Genomic DNA, 15,207 nt, shown 5'->3' on the forward strand with positions numbered 1-15,207 from the left:
GCATCAGCACTGCGCATGGCCAGCTCCACACGGGTCAAGGCGGCCCGGGGTTTGAACCGCGGACCTCCCATATGGTAGACGGACGCCCTAACCACTGGGCCAAAGTCCGTTTCCCATGTTTACTTCTTTTTGATCTGGATGCTTTTTCTTTCTTTTTCTTGCCTGATTGCACTGGCTGGACGTTCATAGCTGGGTGAGCAGGAGGGTACATTGGGGGAAAATAAGCACCCAGTTTTTCACCGTTAGGTCTGTCGTGGATGTTGGTTATCTGGTTGAGGGAGTTCTCTACCCGCACCACCACCTTTTTTTTTTTTTTTTTACTTCTTATTAGAGAAGTTGTGAGTTTACAGAATGGTCGTGCATGACACAGGATTCCCATATACCACCCCACCACTACCACCTTGCCTTGGTATGGAACATTTGTTATAATTGATGATAGTATTTTATTATAATTGTACTTTTTTAAAATAAGGAGTTACCTTTGTTATAATTGGTGAAAGGTTACTAAAATAGTTCCATTATCCATTAGATGTTTTTTCCCCCATATATTAGCCTATTAGTGATACTTTGTATTAGTATCGTACATTTGTTGTAATACATGAAAGAACATTCTTATACTTGTTCCGTTAACTCTAGTCCATCATCTACAATAGGGTTCACTGTGTTGTACAGTCCTGTTTTATCTTTTGATTCTATTAATAAATATACCCTGAAGTTTCCCTTCTAACCATATTCACCTGTATAGCTCATTGCTGTTGATTACACTCAAAATAATGTGCTACCTTCACCACCATCCATTAGCTTAAAATCTGTGTAAGTTAAACATAAACTCCCCATTTTCTAAACCCACTTTATCTCCTGGTAACCAGATTCTAGATTCTAACTCTACAAGTTTGCTGTTATAATTAGTTCATAACAGTGAGATCATACAATATTTGTCCTTTTCTGTCTGGCTTATGTCACTCAACATTTGTCCTTGAGGTTTATCCATATTGTTGCATGCATCAAGCCTTCATTCCTTTTTATGGCTAGATAGTATTCCATTGTGTGTGTGTGTATATATATACACACACGCACGCGCACCGTATTTTATTAATTGGTTGATAAACACTTGGGTTGCTTCCATCTTTAGGCAATTGTAATTAACGCTGCTATGAACATTGGTATGCAGATATTTGTTTCAGTTCCTGCTTTCAGTTCATATATTTAGTATTGGAATTGGCAGGGCACATGGCAATTCTATACTTAGCTTCCTGAGGAACTGCCAGACTCTTCCAGAGCGACTGCACCATTTTAAATCCCCACAAGCAATGAAGGAGTGTTCCTATTTCTTCACATCCTGTTCAGCACTTGTAGTTTTCTGTTCCTTAATAGTGGTATTAAATGATATTTGATTACGGTTTTGATTTGCATTTCCCTAATAGCTAGTGATATTGAGCATCTTTTCATGTGCTTTTTAGCCATTTCTATCTCTTGTTTGGAGAAATGTCTGTTCAAGTCTTTTGCCCATTTTTTAAATTGGGTTGTTTGTCCTTATTTGTTGAGTTGTAGGATTTTTTAATATATTCTAGATATAAAACCTTATCAGAAAAGAAAAAATCACCTTATTGGATATGTGGTTTCCAAATATGTTCTCCCATTGAGTACATTGTCTTAGCTTTCTGGACAAAATCCTTTAATGCTCAAAAGTTTTTAATTTTGATGAGGTCCCATTTATCTATTTTTTCTTTCATTGCTTGTGCTTTGGGTATAGTATAAAGTCTAAGAAACCATTGCCTACCACAAAATACTGAAGATGCTTCCCTATATTTTCTTCTAGGAGTTTTATAGTCTTGGTTCTTATATCTAGGTCTTTGATCTATTTTGAGCTAATTTCTGTAAAAGATATGAGAAAAGGACCCGATTTCATTCTTCTGTATATAGATATCCAGTTCTCCCAGCACCACCTGTTGAAGAGATTATTCTTTCCCAGTTGAGTGGGCTTGGCAGCTTTGTCAGATATCAGTTTGATGGGAGGGTCTATTTCTGAACTCTCAATTCAATTCCATTGGTCAGCCTATCTATCCTTATGCCATACCTTGCTGTTTTGACCACTGTAGCTTTGTAATATGCTTTAAACTTGAAGTGTGAGTCCTCCAACTTATTTCTTTTTCAAGATGTTTTTGGCTGTTTGGGACCTCTTATGCTTCCAAATAAAATTTGGTAATTGGTTTTTCCATTTCTGCAGAGTAGACTGTTGAAATTTTATTGGGATTGCATTGAATCTTTAAGTCACTTTTGGTAGAATGGCATCTTAACGATTTTTGTCTTACACTCCATGAACAGTGGAAGGTCCCTCTATTTAAGTATTCTGTGATTTTGTTTAGCAATGTCGTATGGTTTACTGTGTACGAGTCATTTATAAGTCCTTTACATCTTTGATTAAATTTGTTCCTAGATAATTTGATTCTTAGTTGTTTCTATAAATGGATTTTTTTCTTGATTTCCTCCTCAGATTGCTCATTACTAGTGTATAGAAAAATTATTGATTTAAAAAAAATTATTGAAGTTTGTCATTCATACATGTACATACGTAAACAATGAGTGTGTAGTGGAAGTTGTGAACTTATAGAATAAACATGCGTGTCATCATAAAGGGCTCCCATACATCACCCCACCACCACCTTGCATTATTGTAAAACATTTGTTATAAACTATGGAAGAGCAGCCTCAAAATGCTACTACAAACTATAGCCCATATCTTATATTTGGTGTATTTTTCACCCAACACACCTAATTGTTAGCACCCTGTATTGGTATTATTTATTTATTATAATTCATGAGAGAACATTCTCGTATTTGTTCTGTTAACCACAGTCCATCTTCCACCATTGGATTCATTGTGTTATACAGCCCATGCCTTGTACAGTCCATTCAAAGTGTATACTCCGTGGCTCTTATTTTCATCATAGAGTTGTGCTGTCATCAACTCAGTCAATTTTAGAATGTTTCATTACTTTAAAAGGAAAATTCCCATACCCACTTATACTGCCCTATTGTTGTCCCTTAGAACTGATATAGTATCTTCTTCGCCATTGGTGCAAAAATATTACAATGTTGCTGTTATTGTCCATACCTTAGTGGTAACACTTCGTATATATTGCATTACCCTTTGTGTGTGTATATATATATATATTTTTTTTTTTAATTATTTATTTATTTTTAAAAATTACATTAAAAAAATATGAGGTCCTATTTAACCCCACCGCCCCCACCCCCCACTCCCCCCACAGCAACACTCTCTCCCATCATCATGACACAGCCATTGCACCTGGTAAGTACATCTCTGAGCATCACTGGACCCCATAGTCAATGGTCCACGTCATAGCCCACACTCTCCCACGTTCCATCCAGTGGGCCCTGGGGGGATCTACAATGTCCCGTAATTGTCCGTGAAACACCACCCAGGACAACTCAACGTCCCGAAACCGGCTCCACATCTCATCTCTTCCTCCCATTCCCCAAACCCAGCAGCCACCATGGCTACCCTTCCCACACCCATTCCACATTTTCTCTGTGGACATTGGATTAGTTGTGTCCATTGCACATCTATGTCAAGTGGGGGCTTAGATTCCATATGGATACTGGATGCACTCCTCCTGCTTTCAGTTGTAGACACTCTAGGTTCCATGGTGTGTTGGTTGACCTTCTTCAACTCCATGTTATCTGAGTGGGGTAAGTCCAATAAATCAAAGTGTAGGAGCTGAAGTCTGTTGAGGCTCTGGGCCTGGGTATCATATTATCAGTCCAGAGATTCAAATCCCCTAAATATATCTTAAACCCCAGCACCTATTACAATTCCAATAAAGTAGCATGGAAGTCCTGTGAAAAGAGATCCCCTCTGAGTCCAATTCCAACACGCAGAAACACCAGCTCCAAAGAAGGGCCATCTGCCAAGGCAGTGAACCCCATCTGCCATGACCATAGAACCCGTGGGTCTCTTTATCCCTCAAAAGAACCAATACCTGGGGTTGTATCTACTTTATCTGTCTCTCAGACTCTGCTCAGTTGTGCGTAAGGGCAATCCTTCTGACAACCTTCAGACTCTTTTTTAGAGACTCATAGCCTTATAATATATATTGTTTGATTTGCTAATATATTATTAATAATTTTGTGGCAAGTGGGTGTAGGTTAGTGGTTGGGCACCTGCTACACATGTATGAGGTTCAGAGTTCAATCCCCTGGTACTTCCTTTAAAAAAAAAATTATTTTGTCCATGTTCATGAGGAATATTTGTCTGTAGTTTTCTTTCAATATTCTATTTCTTTTAGGCATTTGTTAGTGATACTCCATTTTTCATTCCAGATGTTGGTAATTTGTTTTCTCTCTTTATTGTTGTTTTATCAATCTTCCTTGAATTTATCAGTTTTGTTAATTTGTTTTCAAAGAACTTCCTTTGATTTTGTTGGTATTCTCCATTTGTTCTTCCTTTTCTTGATTTCTGATCTTATGTTCCTTTCTTTTTGCCTCCGAAGCAGAACATTTATAAGGCAGTATTTTATGAATTGGGACGATTCTTTTTGCAGAAAACTAGTTTGTACTAAGGAAACGCACGTGAAATTATAGCACTGAACCAAATTTTTTTCCCCCACTTCCAGGAGGATTTGCGTTTGTGTATGAAGCTCAAGATCTTGGAAGTGGCAAAGAGTATGCTTTAAAGGTAATAGAGAATGACTTAAGTTTTTTAGATGGGTTTTGGGTTTCTTACAAAGGAAATCTCTTAACTCAGTGTTTTCAGAAATTTATTTGGGTATTTCATTTAGTTTTTTATTTTTACTAGTCTGCATTTTTGGAAGACTTCTACTTTTCCTCTCACAGTGAAGCATTCAGTGAATTTAGGTACTTTGTTCTTAGAGATCCCTTAAAAGCTGTGATTCCCAACTTTGGGGCGAGGGCTCCTTGGGGTCTCGCTCCCAGGCTCTGGGGGCTGTGGCGGCCTCCGCGAGTGAGCAGCCCGCCGTGGTGCCATTGCTTCTCAGCTTTTGTGAGGGGCCGCGTGTCGAGGACAAGGATCCCTCAGCACAAGGGGTTAGGAGCTGGTCCTGTGCGGCTCGGGTGGCACGGTGCTCTCCCGGTAGGAGCCACCCTGGTGGCAATGGGGCCGGACCGGGTGGTGCTGGAAGGGTCCCGGCAGCCCTGCCCTGCAGGCCAGAACTCAGACCCACCGTGCTCAGCCTCGTTGGGAGAAAAGGCTTTTATTGTTAGTTTTTCTTGTGTCATTGGGTTATAAAAGTCTATTTTTAGGGTTTTCACCTTTCTGTTAATTTTTGCACAGGGCAAATGTTAGGATATAAAGTTTTGCTCCTTTAGATGCATTATGTTTATACTCTTGGATGTTTATGTCTGAGCATTGTGTAGAGTAGAAAAATAAACAATCCATAATTTTGTGTGTGTGTGTTATTTCCTGATACAGAGGTTGTTGTCCAACGAAGAGGAAAAGAACAGAGCGATCATTCAAGAAGTTTGTTTTATGGTATCCTTTTCCTGGAATCATAGAAAGAACTCGGCTCTTTGGGAGGCTTTGACCTCCTCCTGGCTGTCACCAGCCACTGCTGTGAGACTGCTCTGCCAGGCTCTGTGCGACATGCTAGAAATGGCCTTTTGCTTTTATTAGACTTAGCTGTAGAATTTTTCTGTAGAAAGGCTTTTTCTTCCCTGGTCTTCACTCCCAGGGTAAAATTAAAGTGTAGAGCAGATTTGGGGGTGGAGGTGCTTTTCCTGCAGAAGAGATCCCATAACCCGCTGTGGAGTGAGAGTCCATGGGGCAGGCCCCTCGGCCCTGGGGCCCCGCGGCCGTGCGCTCGCCTGGGCTCTGCAGCACCCTCACGTCAGCTGCCTGTCCTGCCGGCCCTCCCTCCCTGCCCACAGCTTGCTTGGGCCGTGACGTTTCCACTCAGACGGCTGATTTGGGGGACACACATGGGGCTCCCGTCCAGGGCAGGGTTTCTTGTTCTCTTCTACTTTGCTCAGGCCCCCCTTTTTCTCTGTCAAAATGTGCTTTTCGCTCTCTCCCAAGTGGAGCTCCAGCCTGTGAGCACGCCTCTGTGGCGGGGGCACGCCCAGCCCTCCCCATGCCCCCGTCCCGCAGGTCGCTGTCCCTCGGCGCTGGGGGTCTCCGCCCCCCCCCCCACTTTTTCACTGAAGTCCTGGAGCCACACGCGTGCCTCAGTGCCCAACAGCCAGGTACTGGGAGCACACAGACTTAACACCTTTCTCCTTTAACGAGTCACCTGCAGAAAAAACTTTCTGGCCACCCCAATATTGTCCAGTTTTGTTCCGCAGCATCGATAGGAAAAGAAGAGTCGGACACTGGGCAGACTGAGTTCCTCCTGCTCACAGAGCTCTGCAAAGGTAAAGGGCCTTCCGAGCCCGAGCGGCTGCTGAGGCGTGGAGACCGGGGTGAGGGTGCAGCACCCAGCAGGCACAGCCGCTCCTCCAGGGCGCTCGCGCCCTCCCTCTCCGCCAGCTCGGCAGGCGTGGCGCAGCCTGACACTCTGTGTCGGGGTCTTCGGCCCCCGCCTCTGGGAGGCCAGGACCTGTCCACCTTGCTCCCTCTGCGGTGACACGTGCTTGGCACCCGGCGGGCTCCGGCGGTGTTGGCTGAAGGAACGCGAGCCTCGCCATGGGGCCAGGCCCGGACACCCGGCAGGCGGAAGGCCGTCCCTGGTAAGGGCCTGAGGCCAGCGGGCTGGGGAGGGCATGTGCGGACTGCCGCCACGGCTTCCGGTGGGCGCCGTCCTCGTCAGGCCGCGCCGCAGTGCTGGCGTGGGCTGTGCCGGTTGGGACCGTCCCTTCTGGAGAAAGGGCAGGGCCTCGGGGTCTGCGGGCCTGGCCAGAGGCGTCCAGGGGGCAAGGGGTCGGGCACGGCCTGTTGGTGCAGAGCCGCCTTGCCTGGAGCTGCCTGGCAGGTGGGAGGCCACGCTGCACTGCCCTGCGCCCCCACACTGACCGCCCCCACACACACTGCCCCGTGCCCCCACGCTGACTGCCCCACGCCCCACACTGACCACCCCACACACACTGCCCCGTGCCCTCATGCTGACTGCCCCACGCCCCACACTGACCGCCCCACACCCCACTGACCCGCGCCCCATGCTGACCTGCCCCGTGCCCCACGCTGACTGCCCTCACGCCACACTGTCCCGTGCCCCACGCTGACCGCCCCCACGCCGCACTGCCCCGTGCCCCACGCTGACCGCCCCACACCCCACTGACCCGCGCCCCATGCTGACCTGCCCCGTGCCCCACGCTGACCGCCCCGCCGCACTGCCCCACCCCCCACACTGACCGCCCCCACACTGCACTGCCCCGCGCTGACCGCCCCCACGCTGCACTACTCCACGCCCCACGCTGACCGCCCCCACACCACACTGCCCCGCACCCCTCACTGACCGCCCAATGCTGACCACCCCCACACCGCACTACCCTGCACCACACGCTGACTGCCCCCACACTCACTGCCCCACGCCCCACGCTGACCTCCCCATGCCGCACCGCCCTGCGCCCCCATGCTCACCGCCCCTATGCCCCACTGCCCTGCACCCCACGCTGACTGCCCCACGCCGCACTGCCCCATGCCCCCACACTGACCACCCCCACGTCACACTGACCCGCACTGACCACCCCACACTGACTGCCCCATGCTGACCGCCCCTACACCACACTGCCCCATGTCCCCACGCTGACTGCCCCACGCCGTAGTGCCCCACGTCCCCACGCTGACCGCTCCCCACTGCATGCCCCGTGCCCCCACACCGCACTGCCCCACGCTGACTGCCCCGTGCCCCTGTGCTGAGCCCTGCGCTGACCGCTCCGAGCCCCCACTGTGAGCTCGCTCACACTGCATGGCCTCCGGTGGCCACATCCCCAACATGGACCGTGCCTCCCACGCTGGCCGCGTTGCCGACCGTCTCCTTCACGGCCTCGGTCTCTGCCTGCAACGTGGAGGCAAGGACGCTGCCCTCGCCTTGCATGGCTCGCTTCAGAGACGGGAGGACGTCCAGGCCCCTGCTGCCTGCTCGCCAGCCCCCTGGGCTCAGCTTTCCCACAGCCGCCCTATTTGCCTGTTCTCGCCGAGCACCGGGACCCTCGGGTCCTGTCGGTGTTTGTTAGGATCGGAATCCGGCTCCACGCCTGAGCAGCCTGGTGCTGGCTCAGGAGCGTCCTGTGGCCTCCGCACCTCTCAGATTCCTCAGGTGCCTCCGAGACGCTGCTGGTGACGCGTGGCTGCCCTGCTGGGTCTGTGCAACACAGGCCTGGCCTTCGGCCCAGCCCCGCACCCTCCGTGCTGCTCTGCTCTCCAGGGGACCCACTCCGGGCCCTTCCAGAGCTGGACGGAGGGTCAAACCAAGGCGCTCGGTGTCCTTGATGCACAGAAGAGCACGTGCCTGTCGGAAGGTTGGAGCGGTGCAGAGCTGCGCGGGCTCTTACGGCGGGTCCCGGTGCGCCCTTCTCTGTCTTGAAGATGATGGGTCCAGCGTGTTTTCACGCCAGCGTGCTGACCGCGTCCTTTGAGGCCAGGCCCCACGTGGGCTAGAGCTTGGCACAGTGACCTTGCGCTCGTCTCTGAGCACTCTGGGAAAGGGGCAGAGGTGGGTCTGTGGGGCAGTAGGTGCGGTTTGGCCCCGAGCCCACCCCGCTGTGCTGAGGAGCCTGAGGCCATGCCCGTCTCCCCTTTGCCTTCCGTGCCGGGTGGAGGCTGCGGCGCTCTCCCTGGCCTGGGCAGCGGGACCCGGTGGCGCTGCCGGCTGACACTGTGCCGGGCTCCTGCAGTCTCAGGGAACCTTCCTGCCAGCTGTGCCCGCAGAGGCCCTGCGTGGAGGCCCTTCCTGGAAGGGCCTGGGTGGCAGGGGCGCGTCCACAGGTGGGATTACAGCCTGTGGGGGCTGGAAGGACCTTTGACGAGGGTTCTGGGGTCGGGAGGCGTCTTCCAGGCCTCCCTGCAGACCCCCCCGCGGAGGGGGGGTGGCGCGCCATCGCCTTCCAGGGCTCCCCGCCGCCTGCCACGCAGACGCACACCCGAGCCGGCTGTCCATCCCCACGGGGGCCGGGGCCCGGCGGTGCCCGGAGGCCTGGGTGCTCTCCCCCTCACAGGCTCACCCTGCCGCCTCTCTCCAGCCCACGCAGAGCGCGCCCCCAGCCACTCCTCCTGCTCGGGCCGTGCTCACCCTGCAGCCCTGCCGCCCTCCAGGGGCCCGCGGGCAGGGGGCCGCATGCCTGCCCACTGAGCCTGGAGGGCGTGGAGTGCAGCTCCTGGCTGGTGGGACCGCAGGGAAGCCCGAGGCTGAGCTGGGCGGGCAGTGCCGCCGGCATCAAGTCCCTCGGTGCACAGGTGTGAGCGCCCAGGCGTGGCCCCAAGCAGTGGGCTCTGCTACGCGCGCTTGGACACGTGCGGGCCTTTGGGCCGGCCCTGCGGCCCCAGGCCTAGCAGACTGCCTGTGGTCCACACAGCCTCCAGCCTGAGCCCAGCACTGTCCTACTCTACCTGCCCCGGGGAACAGGAAGTTGGAAAGGGGGTGGAGGCGCAGTGGTGCAGTTCGGGGGCGGCTGTCCCAGCAGAGCGAGCCCCAGGTCCTGAGGCAGGGACAGAGTCGGGGCCGGTGGGGCTGCGGGGGAGTGGGTGCGGGAGGGCGGGGGAGATGGCCGGGCGGGGGGCCTGCCTGGTGTCGGGCGGCTGTGCAGGAGCTGCAGGAGGGTGGGCGGGTGCCCGGGTCTGGGCAGCGGAGCAGGCGTGGGTTTGCTGGGAATGGGCTCGGGGGCGGTTTGCGGCCAGGTGCTTAGAGCAGCCGTCGAGGCGCACCCTGGGGCGTTGGTGGAGAGGCTCGTGCTCGAGGCGGAGGTGGGCGGCCCCAGCAGCAGGTGCCACGCGGGGCGGGGCCAGGACAGCAGCGCAGCGGCCTGCAGTGGGCCCGTTGGCTGAGGACACGCCTCGCTCACGGCACGACTGGCTGTGCGTGTGTGGTCTTTCCATTGAGAGCAAGTACGAGGTTCCTGGATTGCGTGGGGCAGGCCCCTCGCTGCTGTGACTGCAGCTCGCCGCCCCCGCAGGGACACGTGAAGAACGTGCGTTTCTAGGGGGGGCTGGGCCAGCCGAACGTCGACTGGGCACGTTGGGGCCGAGGGCATTGGGGCTGAGCGCGTTGGGGCCGAGGGCGTTGGCGCGTTGGGGCTGAGAGCGTTGGGGGCTGAGAGTGTTGGCGCGTTGGGGCTGAGCGCGTTGGGGCCGAGAGCGTTGGGGGCCGAGAGTGTTGGCACGTTGGGGCTGAGAGCGTTGGGGCCGAGGGCATTGGGGCCGAGGGCGTTGGCGCGTTGGGGCTGAGCACGTTGGGGCTGAGGGCATTGGCGCGTTGGGGCTGAGAGCGTTGGGGGCTGAGAGTGTTGGTGCGTTGGGGCTGAGAGCGTTGGGTCCGAGGGCGTTGGGGCCATGTGCGGGGATCTGCGCCGTTGTCATGTTTCCAGAACTGCGGCTGGTGGGGGTGTGGCCTGTGGCCGTCTTGACCACTGTGCACGTGGCGCTGTCCCTGCGCTGCCCCTTCTGGCCGCCGTCTTCCCGCCCCGCCTGGGGTGTCTGCGGGGGTGCCAGCAGCGGGCACCTCAGTGCTCGGGGAACGGCTTCCGGAAGTCAGGCGCCTGCTGGAGCGCAGCACAGTTCAGACCCCGCGGCACGCCGTCTCTTCCCAGTCGCAGGTCGCGGGCAGGTGGCGGGCTTGCGCCAGACCACGGGAAGGTGGTCGCAGCGGTGTCCTGGGCCGGCGGCCGTCCCGGGGAGCCACTCGTGACGGGCTCGTCGTCTCTTCCAGGGCAGCTGGTGGAGTTTGTGAAGAGAGTGGAGGCGAAGGGCCCGCTGCCGTGCGACACGGTCCTGAAGATCTTCTACCAGGCCTGCAGGGCCGTGCAGCACATGCACAGGCAGAGGCCCCCCATCACCCACAGGGACCTCAAGGTACCGGCGCCCACGCGGCGTGCCTCGTCCACGGCGTGGTCGGCTGAGGGTCTGCTTGAGAGCTCTGAGGTCTGGGTGGAGCTTCTCATCGGAGCGGGGTGCTTGGGAGCGTCCCTGTGCCCGGCCTCCCACGGGGTCCCGGGGCTCAGCCCTCCCTCTGCTCCTCCTGTGGGCGTGCTCCTGCCTGCGCCCGTCTCCGTCCAGGGCCGCGCGGGGCCGCTGGGCCACCCCGGGCGCCTGGCTCCTGCCCCCCGCCCCTGTCCTGCACTGCCGTGCCCCTTCTCTGGCTCTTAGGCAATAGCTTTTGAGCCTGGTGCTTCCTTCATTGGACTTAGGAGTTGAAGCAGAGGCCTATCCCTGCCAGGGCAGCAGGGACACGTCCCAGCCTGGCTGGCCCCGCCACCCCAGGACCCCCGCCTCACGCGGAGCGCATCTCTGCCCGGCACCCCCACTGCGCTGGGCGGAAGGTGCCTCCCGGGGCTGCTGGACTCCGGCAGCTCCTCTGGAAGCCCGCGCCTCCTGCACACACACCGAGCCCGCGGAGGCTAACCCTTCCGAGAGGAATTCCTGGGCTGCAGTGTCCATGTCAGCTTTCCCGATGATGCCCAGCGATTTTCCAAAATGGAGTTGTGGCTTTCCCAGGATAGTGGAGCTGGAGGCCTGTGGCCCTGTGGCCCGGAGGTGCCGTCTTAATTTTTGCCAGCCTGGCTGGTGGGAATTGGACCCCCAGTGTGCTTATTTTTTTGCATTTTTCTGATTAGTAACAAGGTCAGATGTTATGTATATAGTCATTGGTGCTTTATTTCCCTGTTTGTTTTGTGTCTTTTTTCTGTTGGATTGCTTGTTTGATTCGTTGGACCTCTGTTTATATTTTTTTCACCTTCAACTTGACTTTTCTGAAGACTTTCCTGGGTGGCCCACAGTATTCACTGGGTTATCTTTGTTCAAGTATGGTTGAGTTTAACGTTTTTCCTTCACTTTTTCTGAAGTACATTTTGGGAGTGGACGTGGCTCCGTGGTTGAGCGCCTGCTTCCCACACGAGGTCCAGGTTCAATCCTCAGCCCCTGGTACCTAAAAATAGAAAAGGGCGTTTTTTTACTTCGAATTTGGAAGAAGTTAAGACACAGCATTTTCCCCGTTGGCCTGACAAAGGCCACTTTGCTTCCTGCTGTCTGAATCCCATCCTCACCACGCTGAGGCCCCTCCTGTTTCTGCGCACAGCACCCCCCCACCCTTCCCCGAAGACCCCGTGGGCGGGGCGGGGCGGTGGGGACGCTGGGTCGCATGCCCTGCTCTGGCCTCTCTCCGGCACCCGCACTCACGCCCCCCCCCCCCCCCCCGTTTTGGAATCCGCAGGTGGAGAACCTGCTGCTCAGCGACCAGGGCACCGTCAAGCTGTGTGACTTCGGCAGCGCCACCACCGCCTCGCACTACCCCGACTACAGCTGGAGCGCGCAGAAGCGCGCCATGGTGGAGGAGGAGGTGAGGGCGGCTGCTGCGGGTGGGCCTCCGGGCAGCCCCGTGGCGCCCCGTGCAGCCGCGCCCGCTCCCTCCCAGGCAGGGCCGGGGCGGCCTCGGCAGCGTGCGCGGGTACCGCCGGCTCCGCCTCCCGCCTCAGCCTGGCTCGGAGAGTCTCGGGAGTCTGGGAGGCTACCCAGGAAAGCCCCGAGATGGCCGGGTACACGAGTGCCGGGCGGTGCTGGGCAGGGCTGCACATGGGGTGGACAGTCCCACGCCACAGCCACAGGGGGCTGCACCCCACAGCCACGGGGGTCCACACGCCACAGCCACGGGGGTCCACACGCCACAGCCACGGGGAACCGCACCCCACAGCCACGGGGGGCCACACCCCACAGCCACGGGGGGCCACAAGCCACAGCCACGGGGTCCACACCCCACAGCCACGGGGTCCACACTCCACAGCCATGGGAATCCTCATGCCACAGCCACGGGGGCTGCGCCCCACAGCCATGGGGGTCCACACGCCACAGCCACGGGGGTCCACACGCCACAGCCACGGGGGGCCACAAGCCACAGCCACGGGGGGGCCACACGCCACAGCCATGGAGAACAGCACCCCCCAGCCATGGGGGGCCACACCCCACAGCCACGGGGGGCCGCACCCCACAGCCACGGGGGGCCGCACCCCACAGCCACGGGGAACCACACCCCACAGCCATGGGTGGCCACAAGCCACAGCCACGGGGTCCACACCCCACAGCCATGGGGGGTCCACACACAGCACGCCCATGGGGAGGGGCTTCTACTGTGACCCTGCCTGGACGCGGTGTCAGGCGGGCAGAGTGGGTCTGTGGCACCAGAAGTGGAGGGGTGGGGTGGAGTGGGGCACGGCCCTCTCCGGGGGCTCCTTGGTGGGCTCACTGCTGGAAAGCCCCTGAGCTGTGCCCTCAGGCTTCGTGCACGTCTCTTCAACTGAAAGTCTACATAAACTGTACAAATGACGGGGGAAGCTAAAGCCGAAGGGCCGGGCGGTCCAGGCTGAAGGCCGCCCAGAGGGGGGCTCTGAGCAGTGGCCAGCGTGGCCGCACAGGGCTGCTCCGGGCAGAAGCCTGCCCAGTTCGCTCAGCCTCGCCGCCCTCCGCGGGCTCTGGCTCCCCGCCCACGTGTGCGGGGCCCGCGCTCGTCCTCGACCACTGCTGCAGAATTGAGGGGGCAGGTGTGACAGTTCCTGTGGAACATGCCACACCGGGCAGGCTTCCTGTAAAGGACATTTTATTCCCTGGCGCCCAGCAGTGCCTATCGAATGGACGGATTCCGTAATCCCTGTAAACCTCATTAGCGTTTCTTGTAGATCACCAGCGAACCTAGGAAGATCTCAGGTTTTGTATCAAAGCAGTTATGAGCCAGTCACGTCTAGTACAGTGCCAAACAATTTTTTTTTAACTTTTTACTTGGAAATACTTTCAAATATACAGGACAGCTGCAAAAATTCTGTAAGCCCTACGCAAAGAACTCTGGCATAACCTGCCTCCCAAGGTACCTGGATCCACCAGTTTTAACATTTTGCCCTCTCTGCCGTGTCGGTCTTTCGTCCATGTACCTGTCTCTCCCCGTGGAACCTTTGAATGCAGGCTGCTCACGCCGCACTCCTTCCACGTGTGTTTCCTGTGAACAAGGAGATTCACTTGTGTAACCACCTTAGGCACAGTTCAAGTCAGGGAATTGAGTGAGGCGTGAAGCGTGCATCCTCTGTTCCAGGTTTTTCTCATGTCCTAGGAAGGTTCTTCTGAGTCTTTTCTCGCCTCCATTCTTAGATCCCAGCAGTGTCATGTGCTGTATATAGGTGTCATTATCTCTTTAGCCCCCCCGCCTTGTTGTAGACACATAAATGCAACATAAATACCCTCGTCCCCGCCCTCTCGAGCGCTGCTTCAGGGGATTCCTCACATCACAGTGTCTTTGGTGCCCCCCCATTACCAGAGCTTCTCTTCACCCCAAACTCTCCACTCATTTTGCATGAACTCCCCGTCCCCTGCCCCCACGCCAGTAACCTGCACTCTTAAGTGCTGACTATGAACCTGGACACTTTCTGTTATTTTCTTGTAGTTACCACAGGGTTCAAATCACCCTAAATCTATAACAGCCTTGTTTGTTTTGATGCTTAGTGTCGATAGCACACATGAACTAGGCTCTGTCCCCACACCTTCATGCTCTTGTCACAAGGTCCGTGCTTACACGTCAGGGGCCTGGGGCCCGACTGCCATTACGTCTCACGTGTGGAGGTGTGAGAGCCGGGCACAGTGCGCTCTGCTCACGCGTCCTCGTCTTCCCAGAGGGCTTCACTTCTCTACGTGGCTTTTTCCCTTTGGAGCACAGGGCGTGCTTCTTCAGTCCTGAGCGGCTTGCAGCCCGGCCTCCGGCTCGGTGGCTCGAGGCCAGCCCAGGTTTCCCCGCTGAGCCCAGTACCACCCAGGCCCTTCCGCAGCCCCCCCACTTCCCACGTGCTCCTTACGCCTGGGTGCTCCCCACCAACTCAGAGCAGCGGGGAAGGAAGCGCCAGGCTGCCTGTCCACACACGCGTCCAGCGTCCCATCCCGCTCCAGGGAGCCGCCCCCACGGCCGCCGCCTCTGGCCGACTGCTGGCGTCCTGCCGCTGCGGGCTTGCTGGAGCACCCGGTCCTGTGGGCTTCCCCGGGCACCGGCTGCCACCACGTCACCCACCCACCCCCGGCCACTGCGAGACCCCGTGTGTGGACGAACTGGG

At 56.0% G+C, this 15,207-nt stretch overlaps 1 protein-coding gene across 4 annotated transcripts in view; it reads left to right on the forward strand.

Annotated features, from left to right (window-relative positions):
* The window catches only part of GAK (cyclin G associated kinase), a 64,009-nt gene that overhangs the window by 9,619 nt on the left and 39,183 nt on the right, over positions 1-15,207 (forward strand). For all 4 annotated transcript variants that reach the window (XR_011649739.1, XR_011649740.1, XM_058301919.2 and 1 more), the window contains exons 2-6: positions 4,638-4,699; positions 5,453-5,512; positions 6,276-6,390; positions 10,839-10,981; positions 12,339-12,464. Coding sequence is in view for 2 of the 4 variants with exons in the window: in XM_058301919.2 (XP_058157902.1) it covers positions 4,638-4,699; positions 5,453-5,512; positions 6,276-6,390; positions 10,839-10,981; positions 12,339-12,464 (506 nt within the window). In the remaining 2 variants the exon portion in view is untranslated. The remainder of the gene's footprint in view (positions 1-4,637; positions 4,700-5,452; positions 5,513-6,275; positions 6,391-10,838; positions 10,982-12,338; positions 12,465-15,207) is intronic.

Source organism: Dasypus novemcinctus, chromosome 1, assembly GCF_030445035.2.
Source record: "Dasypus novemcinctus isolate mDasNov1 chromosome 1, mDasNov1.1.hap2, whole genome shotgun sequence".
Classification (NCBI taxonomy): domain Eukaryota; kingdom Metazoa; phylum Chordata; class Mammalia; order Cingulata; family Dasypodidae; genus Dasypus; species Dasypus novemcinctus.